Source organism: Triturus cristatus, chromosome 12, assembly GCF_964204655.1.
Source record: "Triturus cristatus chromosome 12, aTriCri1.1, whole genome shotgun sequence".
Classification (NCBI taxonomy): Eukaryota; Metazoa; Chordata; class Amphibia; order Caudata; family Salamandridae; genus Triturus; species Triturus cristatus.
In genome coordinates, this window is record NC_140595.1 from 603,057,816 (window position 1) to 603,074,454 (window position 16,639).

General features: G+C 45.2%; 1 protein-coding gene across 1 annotated transcript in view; it reads left to right on the top strand.

The window, feature by feature from the left end:
• TMED6 (transmembrane p24 trafficking protein 6) overlaps positions 1–16,639 on the top strand; it is an 88,726-nt gene that overhangs the window by 10,773 nt on the left and 61,314 nt on the right. The window contains exon 3 of the mRNA XM_085638743.1: positions 5,155–5,306. Within this exon, the coding sequence (XP_085494869.1) occupies positions 5,155–5,306 (152 nt within the window). The remainder of the gene's footprint in view (positions 1–5,154; positions 5,307–16,639) is intronic.

Here is a 16,639-nt window from a genome sequence, read left to right on the forward strand (position 1 = left end):
ACGTCAATGCATTATCATTTGTAGCTTTGAACCTGCTGGTGACTTGGAAACAGCAGAAGCCATGCGGTGGTTGGATTTGGCCGCTTATTTCATTACCAGGAATCATGCTGTAGCAGAGGTCTAGCTGGCTTTAACAGAGGGTGGCCATAGGTAGCTGTAGGAGCTGTGCTTATCCTGGACATGTGCAGGCTTTAGATTTGGGCTTCCCAATCTACTTTCACAAATCATTGCAAGCTCCCGGTGGAAGAACCAATGGCTGTCCTTACCGGGGTTTCTTTTCTGCAAGTCGATGTTACAGTGGAGTGTTTTTCAGTCTGATGGTGATTTGAAATAAGAAAATAAGATGCACATTAGATTCTGTTAGCGGTGTGGATTACTTTGGGCATGCCTATGTTTTAATGTTTAGTCTGATCAGCTCTGGTATTCCCTGTATTATGATGGAACAGTCCTCTGCATGGCTCTAGAGAGCAAGCGTCCTGCCACAAGTTCACCTTACTAATTTTTGTAGTGTTTATGACTTTTCACCTCAGCACACATGACAATTGTGTGTGCGCTAGATGTTTTCTGTATCAAGGAATGAGTCCCTGTGGTCTGAAGAAGGTACACGCCTCCGGTCAGCTCACAGGGCTGCTGTGGAGTAACAGCAGGCCACTTGCCTGGGAGCATCGCCTTCTTGTAGCACATAGATGATGTGTGCGTAAATTCTATGTGTGTAGGGATACATGGGAGTGTGTATGTCACATGTGGCTACACAGGAATCAATTTGGCTTTCCTGAAACCCAAGTGCTACCTACAGTGATGGTTGGAGAGAGTCTCAGTCAGACAGCAATTGCAGGGCCCTCCCAGGACATTCCTGTTGTCGTTTTAGTGCACCTGACTTTAGGATGTGTAGAAGAGGAGACAGAGAGCTCTTATGAATTGTATGGACATACCTCTGCTGTTTCCTGCTATCTTGTTCTATAGCTACCCCCCATTGACAGGTTAACGGGTAGCTAAGTGGGGCAGCCTTTCCCTCTTTTATTCACTTATTTTAGGTCGTGACTGACGGGAAACTCCAAACTCCACGCATCCTTTCTGCTTACAGCTGAAAACAAAGGTAATGTCTGAGCCAGCATGGGAGGAAAAAGCAACAAGCATTGGCATAGCCAATAGGTCTCGCTTTTGGGACCTTATAAGTATTTAGTTTTGCAGCACAATATCCTTGGTGCAACAACACCAGCTGTTGCATGGCTAAACCTTGTACCTTATAAGTGTTTAGCCATGCAGCAGTTGATGTTGTTGCACCAAGGATATTGTGCTGCATAACTAAATACTTTTAAGGTCCCAAAAGCGAGACCTATTGGCAACGCCAATGCTTGTTTTAAATGGATTGTCTCTCTGCCGGTTTATGTTATGTAGGCCTGTATAATGCTCTCTTGTAGCCTTAACTGATGGAATGAGCTTTGCATGTGTTGGTTAAACTGTTGCGCTTTCAAACATTTTGATACGTGTGGGATAATGGGCTGCAGATTGCTCAATGAATTTTAAGATATTTTAATTTATATACCATTTTATATTTGTTTTAGGTTGGTGTTCTGTGTTTGCTGTATTAATTTAATTAATTTCTATTTATTGTAGATTTTTATGATATTTGTACTTGCTTATGTCAATGAATTGAATAATGTGCAATATGTCTGTAAGAATGCATTTCTGGGAAATAAAGAGTCTGATCTGATTATACATGTGTGCATTCATATATAGCAAACATATATTCCTGTTCTGCTGAGGCCACCCTCTTCACTGACTATAAAGATTGTTCTATATTTTGAATGAGGCCATACAAATTGCACAGAAAGGTATACTTTGCAAAAGTCTATGAAATTTGTTGCAGCATCACAAAAGCTTGCAATCTTTGTCACGTCACTCTGAAAATCATGAAATGTGGGGAAATATATATCATCAGCAAGTCCTGTAGTGGTTGCAGGCAGCAAAGAAGACACTGGCACAGACCAGGCTACGTGCAAGTAGCAGCTTTATAGGCAGGTAACTGAGTTGCATTACGTTAGGAGTCACGAGATGCGTGTGTTCTACGGTGAACGTGAAATATAATGACAGTGCAAACTGATTAACTGCAATTTTGCTGCAGAGCATGACATGCACAATCACGACAATGCCCCAAATCGTGGATAGATATCCGATGCCGAAACGGGAGAGGTTCCGAGGACAGTGAAAGAAGTAAAGAAATGAGAGTGGCGGCACAGTGGGGGAATAAAAATGTGAAGGAGACGCGTGAACTAGCCTATGTTCGCATTAAAGTCTGACGAGCGTGGGAACTAAACGCCATAAAGACGGTGAGATGCGAGTGCGATCTCAATGTAAGATAGGGCTTATGGCCTAATCACAGCGCAGTGCTGGTTAAGGGAATCCCATAGGTAAAGCACAGTGGCTTGCATGAACAGACTGACGTGCAATGTAACCCCATAAACTTGTCCCAACTGTATGTAGTCCAAACGGAAACCCCAACAGTAGACGGGGCAACTAGTGTGAAAACAGCTAAGCAGGGGTGGATAAAGTTAATACAACTGGACGCTAATTGTAACAAATTAAAGAATTAGATAATTAAATCAAAAACGGGCACTGTACAACAAGTTACCGTATAGTGAAAAAGATCTAAGAGTGCTTAATGGTGTAACGTTATATACAGGGATTATATGCCAAACGCGAAGAAAAGAAACACACAGCAAGCACCAGAAAATGTCTACTGTCTGAGGCAGCATTGGCTTAGTCGGAAGTGAATTGCTCCTTGAAGAATTCACATCAGATGCTTCCCAAGTTAAGAATAACAAGCTATGGAGGAGGGAGGGCGGTAGTGAGAGCAGACAGCAAGGGGGTGGAGGAGGCTTAATGAGCCATGACAGAAAGGCAGATGGCGGCTGCGGGCGTGCACGCTCACGTGCACTCAAGCTTTAGGCCACCAAAAGCCTCTGGTGGCACTTTTAAAAGCCACTTACTAAATGTCTCGAAGAGACAGCATGCGCTGTCTCAGGCAAGACCTAAATAAGCAGGAACTGTTAGAAACTGGTCCCAGGCCTGGACTCTTGGAGCAAATACTGTCTGCAACCTTAGTTTAAAGATAAGAAAGAAAGTTCCAACCAGTATGCAAAGATTTGTCTGCCATAATCTAGGGTCCCATACTGGTGGTGACAGAGAAACTCTTTGTGCTCCAGGGTTGAGCTATTTATGGCCAACTCTCCTTTGCCAGATTCAGGACCAGAAACCTGGGAAGTTCTTCAAAGCCAGCCCAGAGAATATGCCTTGTGGCCTTCCTTGAAGGAAAAAACAGGTGACTGCTTTGGAAGGGCCCTTGTATGAAGGTGCTGTCTGAAAGACCTAGGTATCTGTGCAGTGTTCTGAAGCCAGTGTGCTGGTGACTGTGGGGCACGCACCAATACTTACAACATGCTACACAGGTTTTCCTGTGAAAGAAATCAGAGCACCTACAAGTGCATGGTGTTAAAGAACCATGGCTGCATTCAGCAGTCCCATTTCCAACAAGCCACAGTGTCGGAAGTGGTGCTGTTATCAGGAGGAAGGCATCCCTCACCAATGAAGAAGACTTCAATCAATGCCTTACTATCACCCGCCACTTGTTGGGGGAGGGGCACTTCACTTGCTTGGATGATGGACTTGTGTCTGGGCCTGAGGAAGATCCAACGGAGCAAGATCCACCAGACTGCGAGCAGCACCACCTAAAAACAGGCACTGTACGACCAGTACTGGTGCTGCCAACGCTAACCTAACCGGCAGTGCGCATGCACATTCAATGTGGACAACAGCAGTGTTGGCTCGGCTGGGGCAGAGTGAAGGGCCGTGAGGAGGCACTCCACCCAGAGCAGCACTACCTCTGCCAACCGCCAAAATTTGCAGTCCCGGCATGCATCCTACAAACAATGAAAAGCCAGAAAAGGTACTGTGCACATGTGACCCAGGACGGAGGGGATCTATCACTTTTTGGGGACTGATCATATACAAGTCTTCGGCAAGGGGTGAACCAGGCTGAAGTAATCTGCAACAAACATTTTCTCAAAAATCTCCCCCGGAGGTCTGAAGCCCACTTTGCATTCCCTTTTGATACCTGTCCTAACAGAACATCCGAGGTTGTACCCCAAATCGCTGTGATTGCTATGTGAGATCTTGATGTACTAATTGCAGTATTCTCTGATGACTTTGTACAGCGTTGTGTTGTGTGTAGAAGAAAAGTACCTTTTCTTCTAGTAATAAAATTACTGGCTGGCCATTGAGCTACTGACTGATGTTAAATGGTTGGTTTGGAGAGTTCTGAGGCTCTAACCTCTTTACACCCCTGAGAAATCCCTGGCCAGCTTGACTTTGCTTCCTGAGAGTGAGTGCTAAAGGGATGCTCTGGGTGCTCAGTTGCGGGCTCAGTAGTAAGGTTTAGCCCCAAGACACCGGTGGTAAATGACTGCCTGAGCCCAGTACACGCTGCCTGCACTGGACTCCACAAAAAGTCACCACATCCTCATTGATTAGCCTATGGTGAGAGGAAGAGTGGCAGTGTCCAATGCCTACACTACTTATGGGTGATCTTTAGGCGCCTAATCTTCACTTCCTTGCCACACCCATCCACAGTGCTGGTGAAAGGGGATGAACATTACACAAACCTACCCAATGAGAGAAACTGGCTTTCTATCTTTGATAACGTAGACATACCTCGCAGAGTAAGCAAGACGATTAGGAAGCCCCATTTAGTGGTGGGCGGTACTGGGCCATACCTCGGTTTGCCCTCCTCATTGAGAGATGACAGAACATCTGTACTTCCCACAGCAGAGCCTCAAGCTGCCTCTACCACCAGACACTCGTCCCCTCTCTAGTCCGCCAAGCAAGAATAATTCCAGCCTCTGGCCTCTCTCCTGTCATGTTTCTTATGTCAAGGACCGCCTTGCACAAAATGGAAGTGCCCCAAAAAGAAGAATGCTCAAGTGTCCCACCACGCCCTAATAGAAAACTCTCAGCACAAAAGAGACATAGCTTTCTTTTGCTTTTCGAAGACAAATCCCTTCTCTTAGGGGTTATCTTCACAGCAATCAATAATACATACCAGGGAAGATTATTTATGTGCACAGGTGAATGACCCCATTTTTTCTGTCCCTGCAGGTTTCTACCAGCTCTGCTTGAACAACTGGCAGAATTCCTTCGGTTCTGTGCAGGTCTATCTTAACTTTGGTGTCTTCTATGATGGATTTGGAGAGGAACATGAACAAAAGACCGAAAGGCAGCAGCTGAATGACACCCTTGCAACCATTGAGGTAATAACTGCAGCATTAAGTCGGCTTTTCTTTTGCTTCCATGTGCTGTGTATGCAGACAGCAAACTGCTTTAAGCCTGTTAACCAGGCAAGAAGCAGGCGTGCAGTAAGGGGCAACGTTTACCAGAGCTTGGGCAAATGGGAGATGATGATGTGTGGTGCTCGCAAACAACGGATGTCCAAAGATGGTCCTATCCTTTAACATTAGAAATCACCCGGAAATAAAGATGAAACGGTGTGCTTTCACCTGGTTAACATGGCCCAAGAGCGAATGTTACTTAGTCCTTCAATGTAAAGATATTTACATGAATGGCTATTTGCACTGCTCGGTGTGTTTCTTAATCGGGCCTCTCCCCTATACAGAGGGAGCATGCAGGGGCCTTGTCTTTACTTACAAAAGAATCTGCTTTTCAACGGATTGGGGTTAGCCTACTGCTGACCTTTCGCACTCTTGGCTCCCATAAACCTATAAACCTATAGCATGAAGTCTGGACACACCACCAACCCATGCTGGGCTCCCAGGGCGCTGCCCAGCACTCTGGATGGTGAAACTGTCAATCCCCTCAGCCACTTAACCTTAATAACCCTAACAAGCAGAATTTACTTGAACATTCTCACTTCAAGCAACACAGACACACTAACATAGGTGTTCAGTCGAACAGACACCTCTACAGCTCAGCCAGCCTCACTCCACTGATTTGTCAACACTCCCACTGTGACGATTACAACATTCTAAAACAAAGCAAGTAATCTAGACATGCAAGTATACATATTATTCAGTGCTTAATTTGTAAAATATTAAGTGCCAGGGCTCTGACCAGGAGGCCACTGCTGCTTGTACCACCCATCTCCCTTGTCATCGCTGCCAAAACAACTACTATCCATCTCTCTCGCATTTAAATGTGTCAGTTCAGATTATTCCAGGTCCCCAAAGCTAAAGCAATGGCTGGGGAGGCAGGTATTAACAATTTTAATGTATATTGTATGCTTAAACTACCATTGTTCTGCACCTCTCTAAATTAGATGAGCAGCGCCACCATGTGGTGGACTGTTCTAAATATGGTGTTGACAATTTGGTGCCGGTGCCGAGCACCGGAAACCAATTAAGTGCCGGTGCTTAGCACCGGAAAGCCCCGGCTCAAATTAAGTACTGATATTATTACAGCTTCCTATGTAACAGGCTTTGGAGTACCTCCTGTCCCATACATGGCAGGCTTATATGATTACATTCTCTAAACCCCTTGCATGATGTCTGGGCACACTCCCCACTAAAACAGAAAACACATTCGACTTCACCCAGTAAACAAGCACAAATGTTGTTGCTTACCCCAAACAAGCATTGGAAATGCAATAGGTCTCGCCTTTGATTAAGTTAAAGCCATTTGCTAATGGTATTGTATTCTAATTTTGCATTATTTAGTGTATATTTGTGATATGTTGTAGTTGTATGTAGTTAGAATTGTTTTGTTAGCTGTGTAGTACTTCAAAGCATAGCGTTAGTAGGAAAAGAGCAGTGTTTCAGATTTGGGAGGTGAATGAATAGAATAGTATGTGTGTTTATTTCGTATAGTGAAGATTACAAAAGCATGAGGCAGAAGAAAGGGGCGAAGGGAGAGCAAATGTATGCTCATATCACAAATATACACTAAATAATTCAAAGCTAGGATGCAATACCATTAGCAAAGCAAATGGCTTTAACTTAATCAAAGGCGAGAACTATTGCATTTTCAATGCTTTTTGTTACCGGGGCCGGCAATACCGGCCCCCTGTAACAAAATCGGCAGAAACCAGCCTTAGCAAACCACTCTGCCGCACACCCCTCTCTCCCCCAGGGGGTGGCGGCCGAGCTGTTTGCCATGGCCGGTTTCGTTTTTCAGTCCGGCCCTGTGAGGAACGCATCATAGCCACTACTGAGCGCCTCCTATGTCCTTTGTTTTTAACCGCTTATAAGCAGGGCCACTGGAAATATGCAATTGTGTGGTGGGGGGGATTATAGATATGCCGCAACTGCCACATAATCCATCAACTTCCTCATAATCAACAGATTTTATCAACCAAAAAAATGGTTTCTAGCTCAAACGGATCAAAAGTTACTCAAATGTGTTTGTGTTGCTGTGGAGTGGAAGGCCCTTTGCGCAACTGGACTCCACACCTTTCCATGGCTTATTGCTAAATTTGGAGGTTAAGCTGGTTCAAATAATGTCCAGACAGTTTTACCAAGTTTAAAAAAATGCCGAAATAAATAAATACTATTACAAAATATGCTGCATTATGCTGCATAATTTGCCTTTTCTTGCTACATATACTCAACCCTGCAGCATCATTTTTGCCCTTTCCTGCCACATAATTACAGTGGCCCTGCTTGTTATTGTTATTGTTATTGTTATTTGAGTATTTATAGAGCGCAACATTCGCTCCGGAAGGAGCATCTTGGCGCTGAGCATGCGTATAGGGGATAAGCGGTGAAAAGATCTAGATAGCTGCTAGCACATAGGTATCTGATTGCTGATAGATCCAGGTCTTCAGTTGTTTCCTAAAGAGACATTCGGACTCAGTCAGTCTAAGATTTACAGGTAAATTATTCCAAGCTCTTGCTGCTAGGACTGTAAACGTTTTTCCGCCCCTGGTTTTGTATTTATGCCTCGGGACCTTAGCAAAATTAGCCCCCGAGGATCGTAGACAGCGTACGGGATCATAGCGGATAAAACGTTTAACAAGGTATTTAGGACCTATATTTTTCAAGGATTTAAAAGCTGTAAGCAGGAGTTTAAAAAGAATTCTCTTATGTAGTGGCAACCAGTGTAAGGAATTTAAAGCAGTTGAGGCTGAAGATTTCCTGGGAAGTTTTAACACTAACCGTGCCGCCGCGTGCTGTACACTTTGCAATTTCTTCAAAGTGGACTTTTTTACCCCTGCCATCAACCCATTGCAATAGTCGAGTCGGGAGAGTATTAATGCGACCACGACCGATTTCCTGGAAGCAATGGGGAGGAAATCAAAAAATTTCTTTAAAGATTTGATAAGGCCAAAGCAGCAGCCAGCCGTGATCCTAACATGATCGTCAAATGATAAGGTAGCGTCAAATTGCACGCCTAGGTTGCGAGCAGAAGACACAGCACTGGGCGGGGCCTCAGAGTCTTTAGGCCACCAATCCCTCGGGCAAAAAGGTAGATCCTGACCCAATGGTATGATTTCGGTTTTCCCACTGTTGCACTTTAAGTGGTTTTTGTTTAACCACTGAAATACCTCAGTGAGACAATTCCGAAAACACAATTCAGTATCCGTGCGGTTTTTGTCTATGGAGACGACCAATTGAGTGTCGTCAGCATATGACGTAACAAGGATCCCGTGTGCCTCTATCACAGCGAGGAGGGGTGCCATATAGATGTTAAAAAGAAGTGGACTTAATATGGATCCCTGCGGGACTCCAGATGTAATAGATTTTTCGCTGGATAGGTAACGGCCCAAAGATACAGACTGGGACCTGTTGGACAGGAAAGAATTGACCCATGCCAAAGCTGTGTCTGTTACACCAATCTCTCGCAGCCTGTCATTCAAAATGACATGAGAGATGGTGTCAAAAGCTGCTGTTAGATCGAGCAGGATGAGGACGGCCTGCTTTCCCTCATCCTGCAGGAACTTGATGGAGTCAGAGAGTTCTACCAAAGCCGTTTCAGTGGAGTGGCCAGAGCGAAACCCGGATTGTTGGGGGTGCAAGATGTTGTGGTTCTCTACAAATGCTTTGAACTCGAAATGTACCATCCGTTCAGTGATCTTTCCCAGAACAGGCAGGAGTGACAGACTTAAGTGACAGACTCAAAAATTGGACGTAAAAGGGATTTTTATGTTACCTATCCTAATACAACAGCTCACACAGCGACTCTTTCACCACCGTGCAAAGATGAAAAGACCCTGCAAGCCCAGCACGAGCCCGCCAAGTACCAAGATGGTGCTGGCAAAGGAGCAGCCAGATTAATAATGCCACCCAGGGCGACCGATGCAGCCAAACCCGGTGAGAGAGGGTGCTGTGTTTAAAAATAACATGTTTTTTTTTTTGTTTTTTTTTAAACCTTTATTTATGTCGGTCTGGAACACAGCTATTCAGCCGACATCCCGGAGGTTCGGCAGCCAATTAAGTACAACACATGGAAGTGTCCACAGCTCTGGTACCAGAAAAACAAAGGTTCCTTTTTTTTAAAACAACCTGAAAGTAAAGACCACAAGCAAGGCAGTATACACAATGAACTCGTGCCAGTTCCCGATGGGGGCGTGGCCCCATTCCCAAAGTCAGAACAAAGCCACCGGTCGGGTGGATGAGGGAGAAGCAGAGGCGCTAACATTCTAGCATATAATCATCATAAAAATCCCAAGTTGGAAGTGAAGCTAGGGGGAAAGTTGCTCCTCCAACGGTTCAGTGGCCGGGGGCAGACATATATCACCCCTATACTGGTTCCATCTCCCCCATATCTTATGCCATTTCTTAGGCCGCCCCCGGGCACTATACACCGTTTTCTCCCTAAACATGCTCCAGTCCATATTTTCCATCCATGCTTCCATAGCGGGAGGTCTCTGAGAACCCCACAGTCGTGCAATATCACGCTTCGCCACCATATTCCCTAGGGTCACCCATTGAGTCTGCGCCGCATCATAGTCAGTAGGACCCCAGACATTCAAAAGACAGCGCCGTGCCTCTGGCAGCAGTGCAATACCCGTGACCTCCTGCATCACAACATGAATTCGCTTCCAGAACTCCGTGATCACACCACATTCCCATATGATATGTAGGAAGGTGCCCAGCATCCCACAGCCCCTCTTACATAAGCCATCCTCGGAGAAACCCATATGAATCAGTCGGGGCCCCGTGACATAGACTCTATGAAGTATCTTAAGCTGCACCAGCCTTAGTCGTGCCGGGATCGCGACCTCCTTAGGAGATGAGATGGCATACTGCCAGTCCTCATCATCCAGTTCAAGGCCGTCCCTAGTCCACTGATCACGCACCCCTAGGAGGAGGTCAGTCCGGACATTAACAAGCTTCTTGTAAATTAAGGAGATTGTACTCTCCGGCATATGGCCATCCAGGATCCGATCCTCCAAGGGAGAGGACTCAGGCACAGTCTCCCCCTCGACGAGGACGGACCGCAGAGCGTGGTGTACCTGTGCATACCGGAAATATTCCGTGCCCTCCAAATCGTATTCCGTCCGTAGCTCATCAAACGACTTCACTCGTCCCTTAACCAGCAGGTCCCCCACCCTGGATATCCCAATCAGGTCCCATTTCTCGAACCCCTTCGTGTGCCAAAGTTTCCCCAACATATCAGAGTCAAACAGCGGAGTAGCGAGGGTAAGCCTATCCTTCCAACCCAGCGAGTTCATAACCGCCTTCCACACGTGCACCGCCGTCTTGGTTGGCCCCGTGAGGGACCCATCCGTTGACCTGGAGTAGAGTGCTCTAAAGTAATTACCCCCGCGCAGCAACCACCGATCCATAGCGAAGCCGGGGCTCAGCGCCGGACCGTAGACTCCATGATTGATCGCACTCAACTGGGTGGCCCAATAATATCTTCTAATGTCAGGAAGCGCGATACCCCCATCGTACCACGGAAGGGTCAGCTTTGCAATAGCTATACGCGGTCGGCCATCCCACAGCAACGAGCGCTGGAGGCTCTCGACCTCCCGAAAATAGCTGGCCGGGAAAAATAACATGGTTTTAAAGCACCTGCTGCAGAGTTCCTTGTGCATCCAGCAGTTTTCAGGCAGCAATAAAAATGTAAAGATAATTTCCTTCTGGAAAGAGATCAGAGTTTTTTTTCTAGTGGCCGTTTTGACTCATCACAAAATAGAGGGATAATGAGCCTGCTGTAAAAAACGTGTTCCATGCCGCTAACAGAAGTGTAATTGAACTATGAGTAGTAGTAAGTATCCTTTATTGTTTGATTATTTAAAATCTTACAATAATACAAGTTCATATAATAAACCATTATATACAGTTATAAGAGAGCCAATCTTAAAAATTCTGTACAACTCTCCATATAAAATATACATGATAACATTTGTTACGATAACAATTTACAAAATATAATAATTATTATTCTCCTGTTTTACGCTCATCTAATTTTTTCCACACTTTCATTAAAAATTTTACTAAGGCAGAATTCATGAGTATAATTTCTGCAAATAAACATAGTATCAATGCCTGTCTTCACGTTCTTACTCCTCGGTCGTTAAATATTCTCTTTAATATAGTCACTCTTTCATTTTTCAATTCAGGACAGAGGCACAATAAATGGATAATATTTTCCTCGCCAGTTTTGCACAGTCTACATAATGTGTCCTTTTCTAGGTTTTTTCCACGGAGGTAAATGGCATAATCCCGGTAATACGCCGAATCGTGCTTTAATAAAAATGTGTTTGTTTTTCAGCGACCATGGGGTAACCAAATATTGCTGTACCTTCTTTTTTGAGTAACCATTTATAATGGGCCAAGCATGTTTTCTTTTTACAAGTATGTCTTTGTCTCTTATCAATGATAGATGATCTGTTATTTTATTAATAGTTCTTTTAAAAGATTCCTACGTTATGGTAGTATCCCAAATCGGCCTAACCTCAAATTCATCCAGTGCCGTATCTAAATATTTCCAGGACGATGATTTTCCATTTTCCTTAATTTCCTTCCATAGTAACTGGGACATTAGGTTGTCTTGGTCATTTTTTATTATACTCCAAACTTTAATTGCTTGTCCTTTTCTTTCGTACAATTGATTATTTAATACCAATTTCAGCCTAACTTGTGCTTGTGATGCATTGTTAGGGAGGTGAAAGAGGGTTTTAAAGGTTTTTGAGACGGTGTTATTGATAAAAACTGTGTCTTTTCCATTTAAAGCCTCACTACCATATGTTAGAGAAGGAAGCAATTTAGTTGATATTACCTTTAGGAAGGGACGATAAGTTAGGTTGCCAATTGATTTTTGTAAAGTCCTAAATGCAGCTGTCAAAGAATTTGCTTTCCTATAAATATCAAGTTTTTGTGAAAGAAAATTTCCGTTATCATTAAATAAAAGACCCAAATATCTATAGGTTTCTACTTGTTCTAATTGCAGCTTTCCCAGAAACCATTTAGATTTGTGTTTTAATCTTGAATTTTTTGTTATCACCATAACTTTGGTTTTTGTTTCATTTATTGCCATCCTGTTTTCTTTTGAATACTCAAATGTTGTCGTTATTAGACGTTGAAGGCCACTTTTGGATTACTTAAAAGTACATCGTCCGCATATAGTAAGTTTGATGCTTATCAGCAAGTTTAGGTGCATGGGCGTTTATATCATTCAGTGCTTCCGTTAAGTCTACTAAGAACAAGTTAAAAAGTAGTGGGGCCAGTACGCATCCTTGCTTAAGGCCTCCTGTTGTTGGTATTTCTTTTGTGAGTGTTCGGCCATCCCCCATCCGCACTCTGACCCAGGTAGAAGTATATAAAAGGCGAGTCAGCTTAAGTAGTAGGGGAGGGGATCCCTTGCTTTTGTAGCTTCTCCCACAATTGATCTCTATCCACGCAATCGAAAGCTGATTTGAAGTCGACAAAGCATAAGTACAAAGGTTGTTTAGTTGTGATTGCTTTGTCCAATAATACAGATAGGGTCAAAATATTAGTGGCTGTTCCTAAACCTTTAATAAAACCTGTTTGGTTTGGCGGGAGAATGCATTTGTCCTTTACCCAGTCAGTTAAGCTTGATAACAATATGGCTGCAAACAATTTAGCGTCCGTGTCTTGTAGTGTTATAAGACGGTAGTTCTCAGGCAGGGCCCAGTTTCCCTTTTTAAAGATGGGAGATATTAATGACCCTCTCTAGGATTCTGGTATTACACCTATCCTAAGCACTTCCTTAAAGACCTTGGTTAAATATTCAGCCCATAGGGCTGGTTCCTCCTTATACAGGGCAAACGGGATACCATTCGGGCCCGGTGCCCCTTCTTTTTGCTTTTTTATTAACTTGGCCACTTGTTCTTGTGTTATTTCAATTTCATTTTCCAGTTCTGGAATAAGAAATTCCTTCCTTTTAAGGTTATTTTCGCTATTGTTTGGTTTCCAGTCAGTATTTAGATGGTTTACTAAAAAGTTAACCCATTCGGTCTCAGTTAACACGGATACTACAACCGTTTAATCCGGTCTTACTAGACTGTTTATCATTTTCCAAAAATCCCTTAGGTTTCCTTGATTACTAGCATAAAATATTTTTGTCCAAAGATCATGATAAGCTTTAGTTTTTTAGTTCCAAATTAATTTCCTCAAATTTTGATTTAATGTTTTTATACTAGTCATTGTTTCTTTATTATTTGGAAACTTAATTAGCTGTTTCCTGAGATTGTTTCGAGTGCGTTTCATTTTCCGTACTGTATAAGTTAGGTTGATTTTTATTTGTCTTTTTTCCAATCGCGTTTCATGTTTGTAGGTAGCTTCAATAAAAGGGCCATATGGTTTAACTAGTTTGCATGTAAAATTTACCCATTAATCAATTGCGGACATAGAAGTTCTTTCTTTAAAGCACTCATTGACCAGATTTTGTGCTAGATCGTTAGTGCGTGCTTTATTGTTTGGTTTCCAGATTAACTTCCTGTAATTGATAGTTCCAATCTGACCTTGCATTGTCCGATACATTTGATGTTTCTTACTTAAAAAAGTTGTAATCATCATTTGCTGGCTGTGGTCACTATCTGGCAGCTTCCTTAAGTAGTACGAGGTACAGTTGTTAAAAATAGTTAATGATACCATCGTATAATCGATTCGCAACTTAGAATTATATGAATGAAACGACCATGCTGGCGGTGAGTCCGACGGGAATCTCCCATTTAATATTCGCAATCCCATCGCTTCCATGTCCTTCACAAAATTTATGCCTATTTTATTTTTCTTGGGCTTAGTTGTTGTGTCCATTGATTGCTCTGGAATAAGCCATTGTTGATCTTGTGACTGTGTAATATCGTCTCTTATGAAAGATTCTAACAGATTTAAATTAAAATCTCCCGTAAATATAAAATCTACAATAGGATCATCCATCATTAGTTCCATTAGGTAATTGGTAAGAGTAGCACACATAGGTGCCGATCACGATCCGGTAAAAAAATTCCCCGTGCGACTCGTATCCGGTCTTTTTACCGTACGAATCGTACAAGTGCCGTACGAACTGGCAATCGCGATTTGCATGGGGAAAAGACCATACGAATCGCATTGGGAATAATTCCCCACACGTCCTCGGGTCGGAAAAAGTGTCCGACACGTCCTCGTACGATTTACCGTACAAACGTGAAAAGCGAAGTCCGACCGGGGAATCACGATCCGTCCCGGGCGTCCGAATGTACAACCGTATGGTTAAAAGACCGTCCGCACCGAACTCCTATAACAACCATGGAGACGTCCAAACAGGTGCCCGGTACGTGCCGTACCCCCCCAGCCCCCGCATGTACGCGCCGTACCCCCCCAGCCCCCGCATGTACGCGCCGTACCCCCCCGAGCCCCCGCATGTACGCGCTGTACCCCCCCAGCCCCCGCATGTACGCGCCGTACCCCCCCCCCAGCCCCCGCATGTACGTGTCGAACCCCCCGTGTATGTACACCCGAGTACGTTCGAGTCGTACCCCCACCCGTGTATGTACGGTGCGTACCCCCAGCGCGTGGGGGTACGACTCGAACGTACTCGGGTGTACATACACGGGGGGTTCGACACGTACTCGGGTGTACATACACGGGTGGGGGTACGACTCGAACGTACTCGGGTGTACATACACGGGGGGGTTCGACACGTACTCGGGTGTACATACACGGGGGGTTCGACACGTACTCGGGTGTACATACACGGGTGGGGGTACGACTCGAACGTACTCGGGTGTACATACACGGGGGGTTCGACACGTACTCGGGTGTACATACACGGGGGGTTCGACACGTACTCGGGTGTACATACACGGGTGGGGGTACGACTCGAACGTACTCGGGTGTACATACACGGGGGGGTTCGACACGTACTCGGGTGTACATACACGGGGGGTTCGACACGTACTCGGGTGTACATACACGGGGGGGTTCGACACGTACTCGGGTGTACATACACGGGTGGGGGTACGACTCGAACGTACTCTGGTGTACATACACGGGGGGGTTCTACACGTACTCGGGTGTACATACACGGGGGTTCGACACGTACTCGGGTGTACATACACGGGTGGGGGTACGACTCGAACGTACTCAGGTGTACATACACGGGGGGTTCGACACGTACTCTGGTGTACATACACGGGGGGGTTCGACACGTACTCGGGTGTACATACACGGGTGGGGGTACGACTCGAACGTACTCGGGTGTACATACACGGGGGGTTCGACACGTACTCGGGTGTACATACACGGGGGGTTCGACACGTACTCGGGTGTACATAAACGGGGGGTTCGACACGTACATGCGGGGGCTGGGGGGGGTACGGTGCGTACATGCGGGGGCAGGGGGGGTACGGCGCGTACATGCGGGGGCAGGGGGGGGTACGGCACGTATATGCGGGGGCTGGGGGGGTACGGCGCGTACATGCGGGGGCTGGGGGGGTACGGTGCGTACATACGGGGGCTGGGCGGGGTACGGCGCGTACATGCGGGGGCTGGGGGGGTACGGCGCGTACATGCAGGGGCTGGGGGGGGGGGGTACGGCGCTTACCGGGCCACCTACTCTGGTCGTTTCGCGCCGTACTTCGCATTTGCGGCACTTTTTGGGTGCCGTGAAAATATTGCCGTCCGGACTGCTGTCGGTTCAAAACGTAATTCCTGGGTCTTGAAACGCTGCCTAGAAGCGTCCCGACGTCACGTCGCAGCATTCCCGGATCACATTCGTATGCATATTTTCGGTCGGTGTTTTTTACGATTCGTACGGAAATGGTGTTTCCGTGCGAATCGTAATTCCATGTTTGTAATGTTTTACAACCGGGTACGAGTTGGACGGAGAATACGCTCCGACCGACGGTTCGTACCCGGTTTTTACCGGATCGTAATCGGCACCATAGTGTTCCTTGAATTCGATGTAGGGGGAATATATATATTTACCAACATTAGAGATCTTTCATAGTCGTTTATTTCAAAACTTAACATTACCGTTTGTAGATTACAATTATTCGTGCTGAGCTGCTTGTGTTCAGCTCTCAGATCTATTGAGATAAATATTGCTAAAACACCACAGGGACGGCCATGTTTGTTTTTTTTAGTTGCAGGCTCAAAGTATCCTTTATATCTATGAACGGTAAAAGGGTCTATTGCCCATGTCTCCTGCAGTATGATGATCTGGTAGGAGTTAAATATTG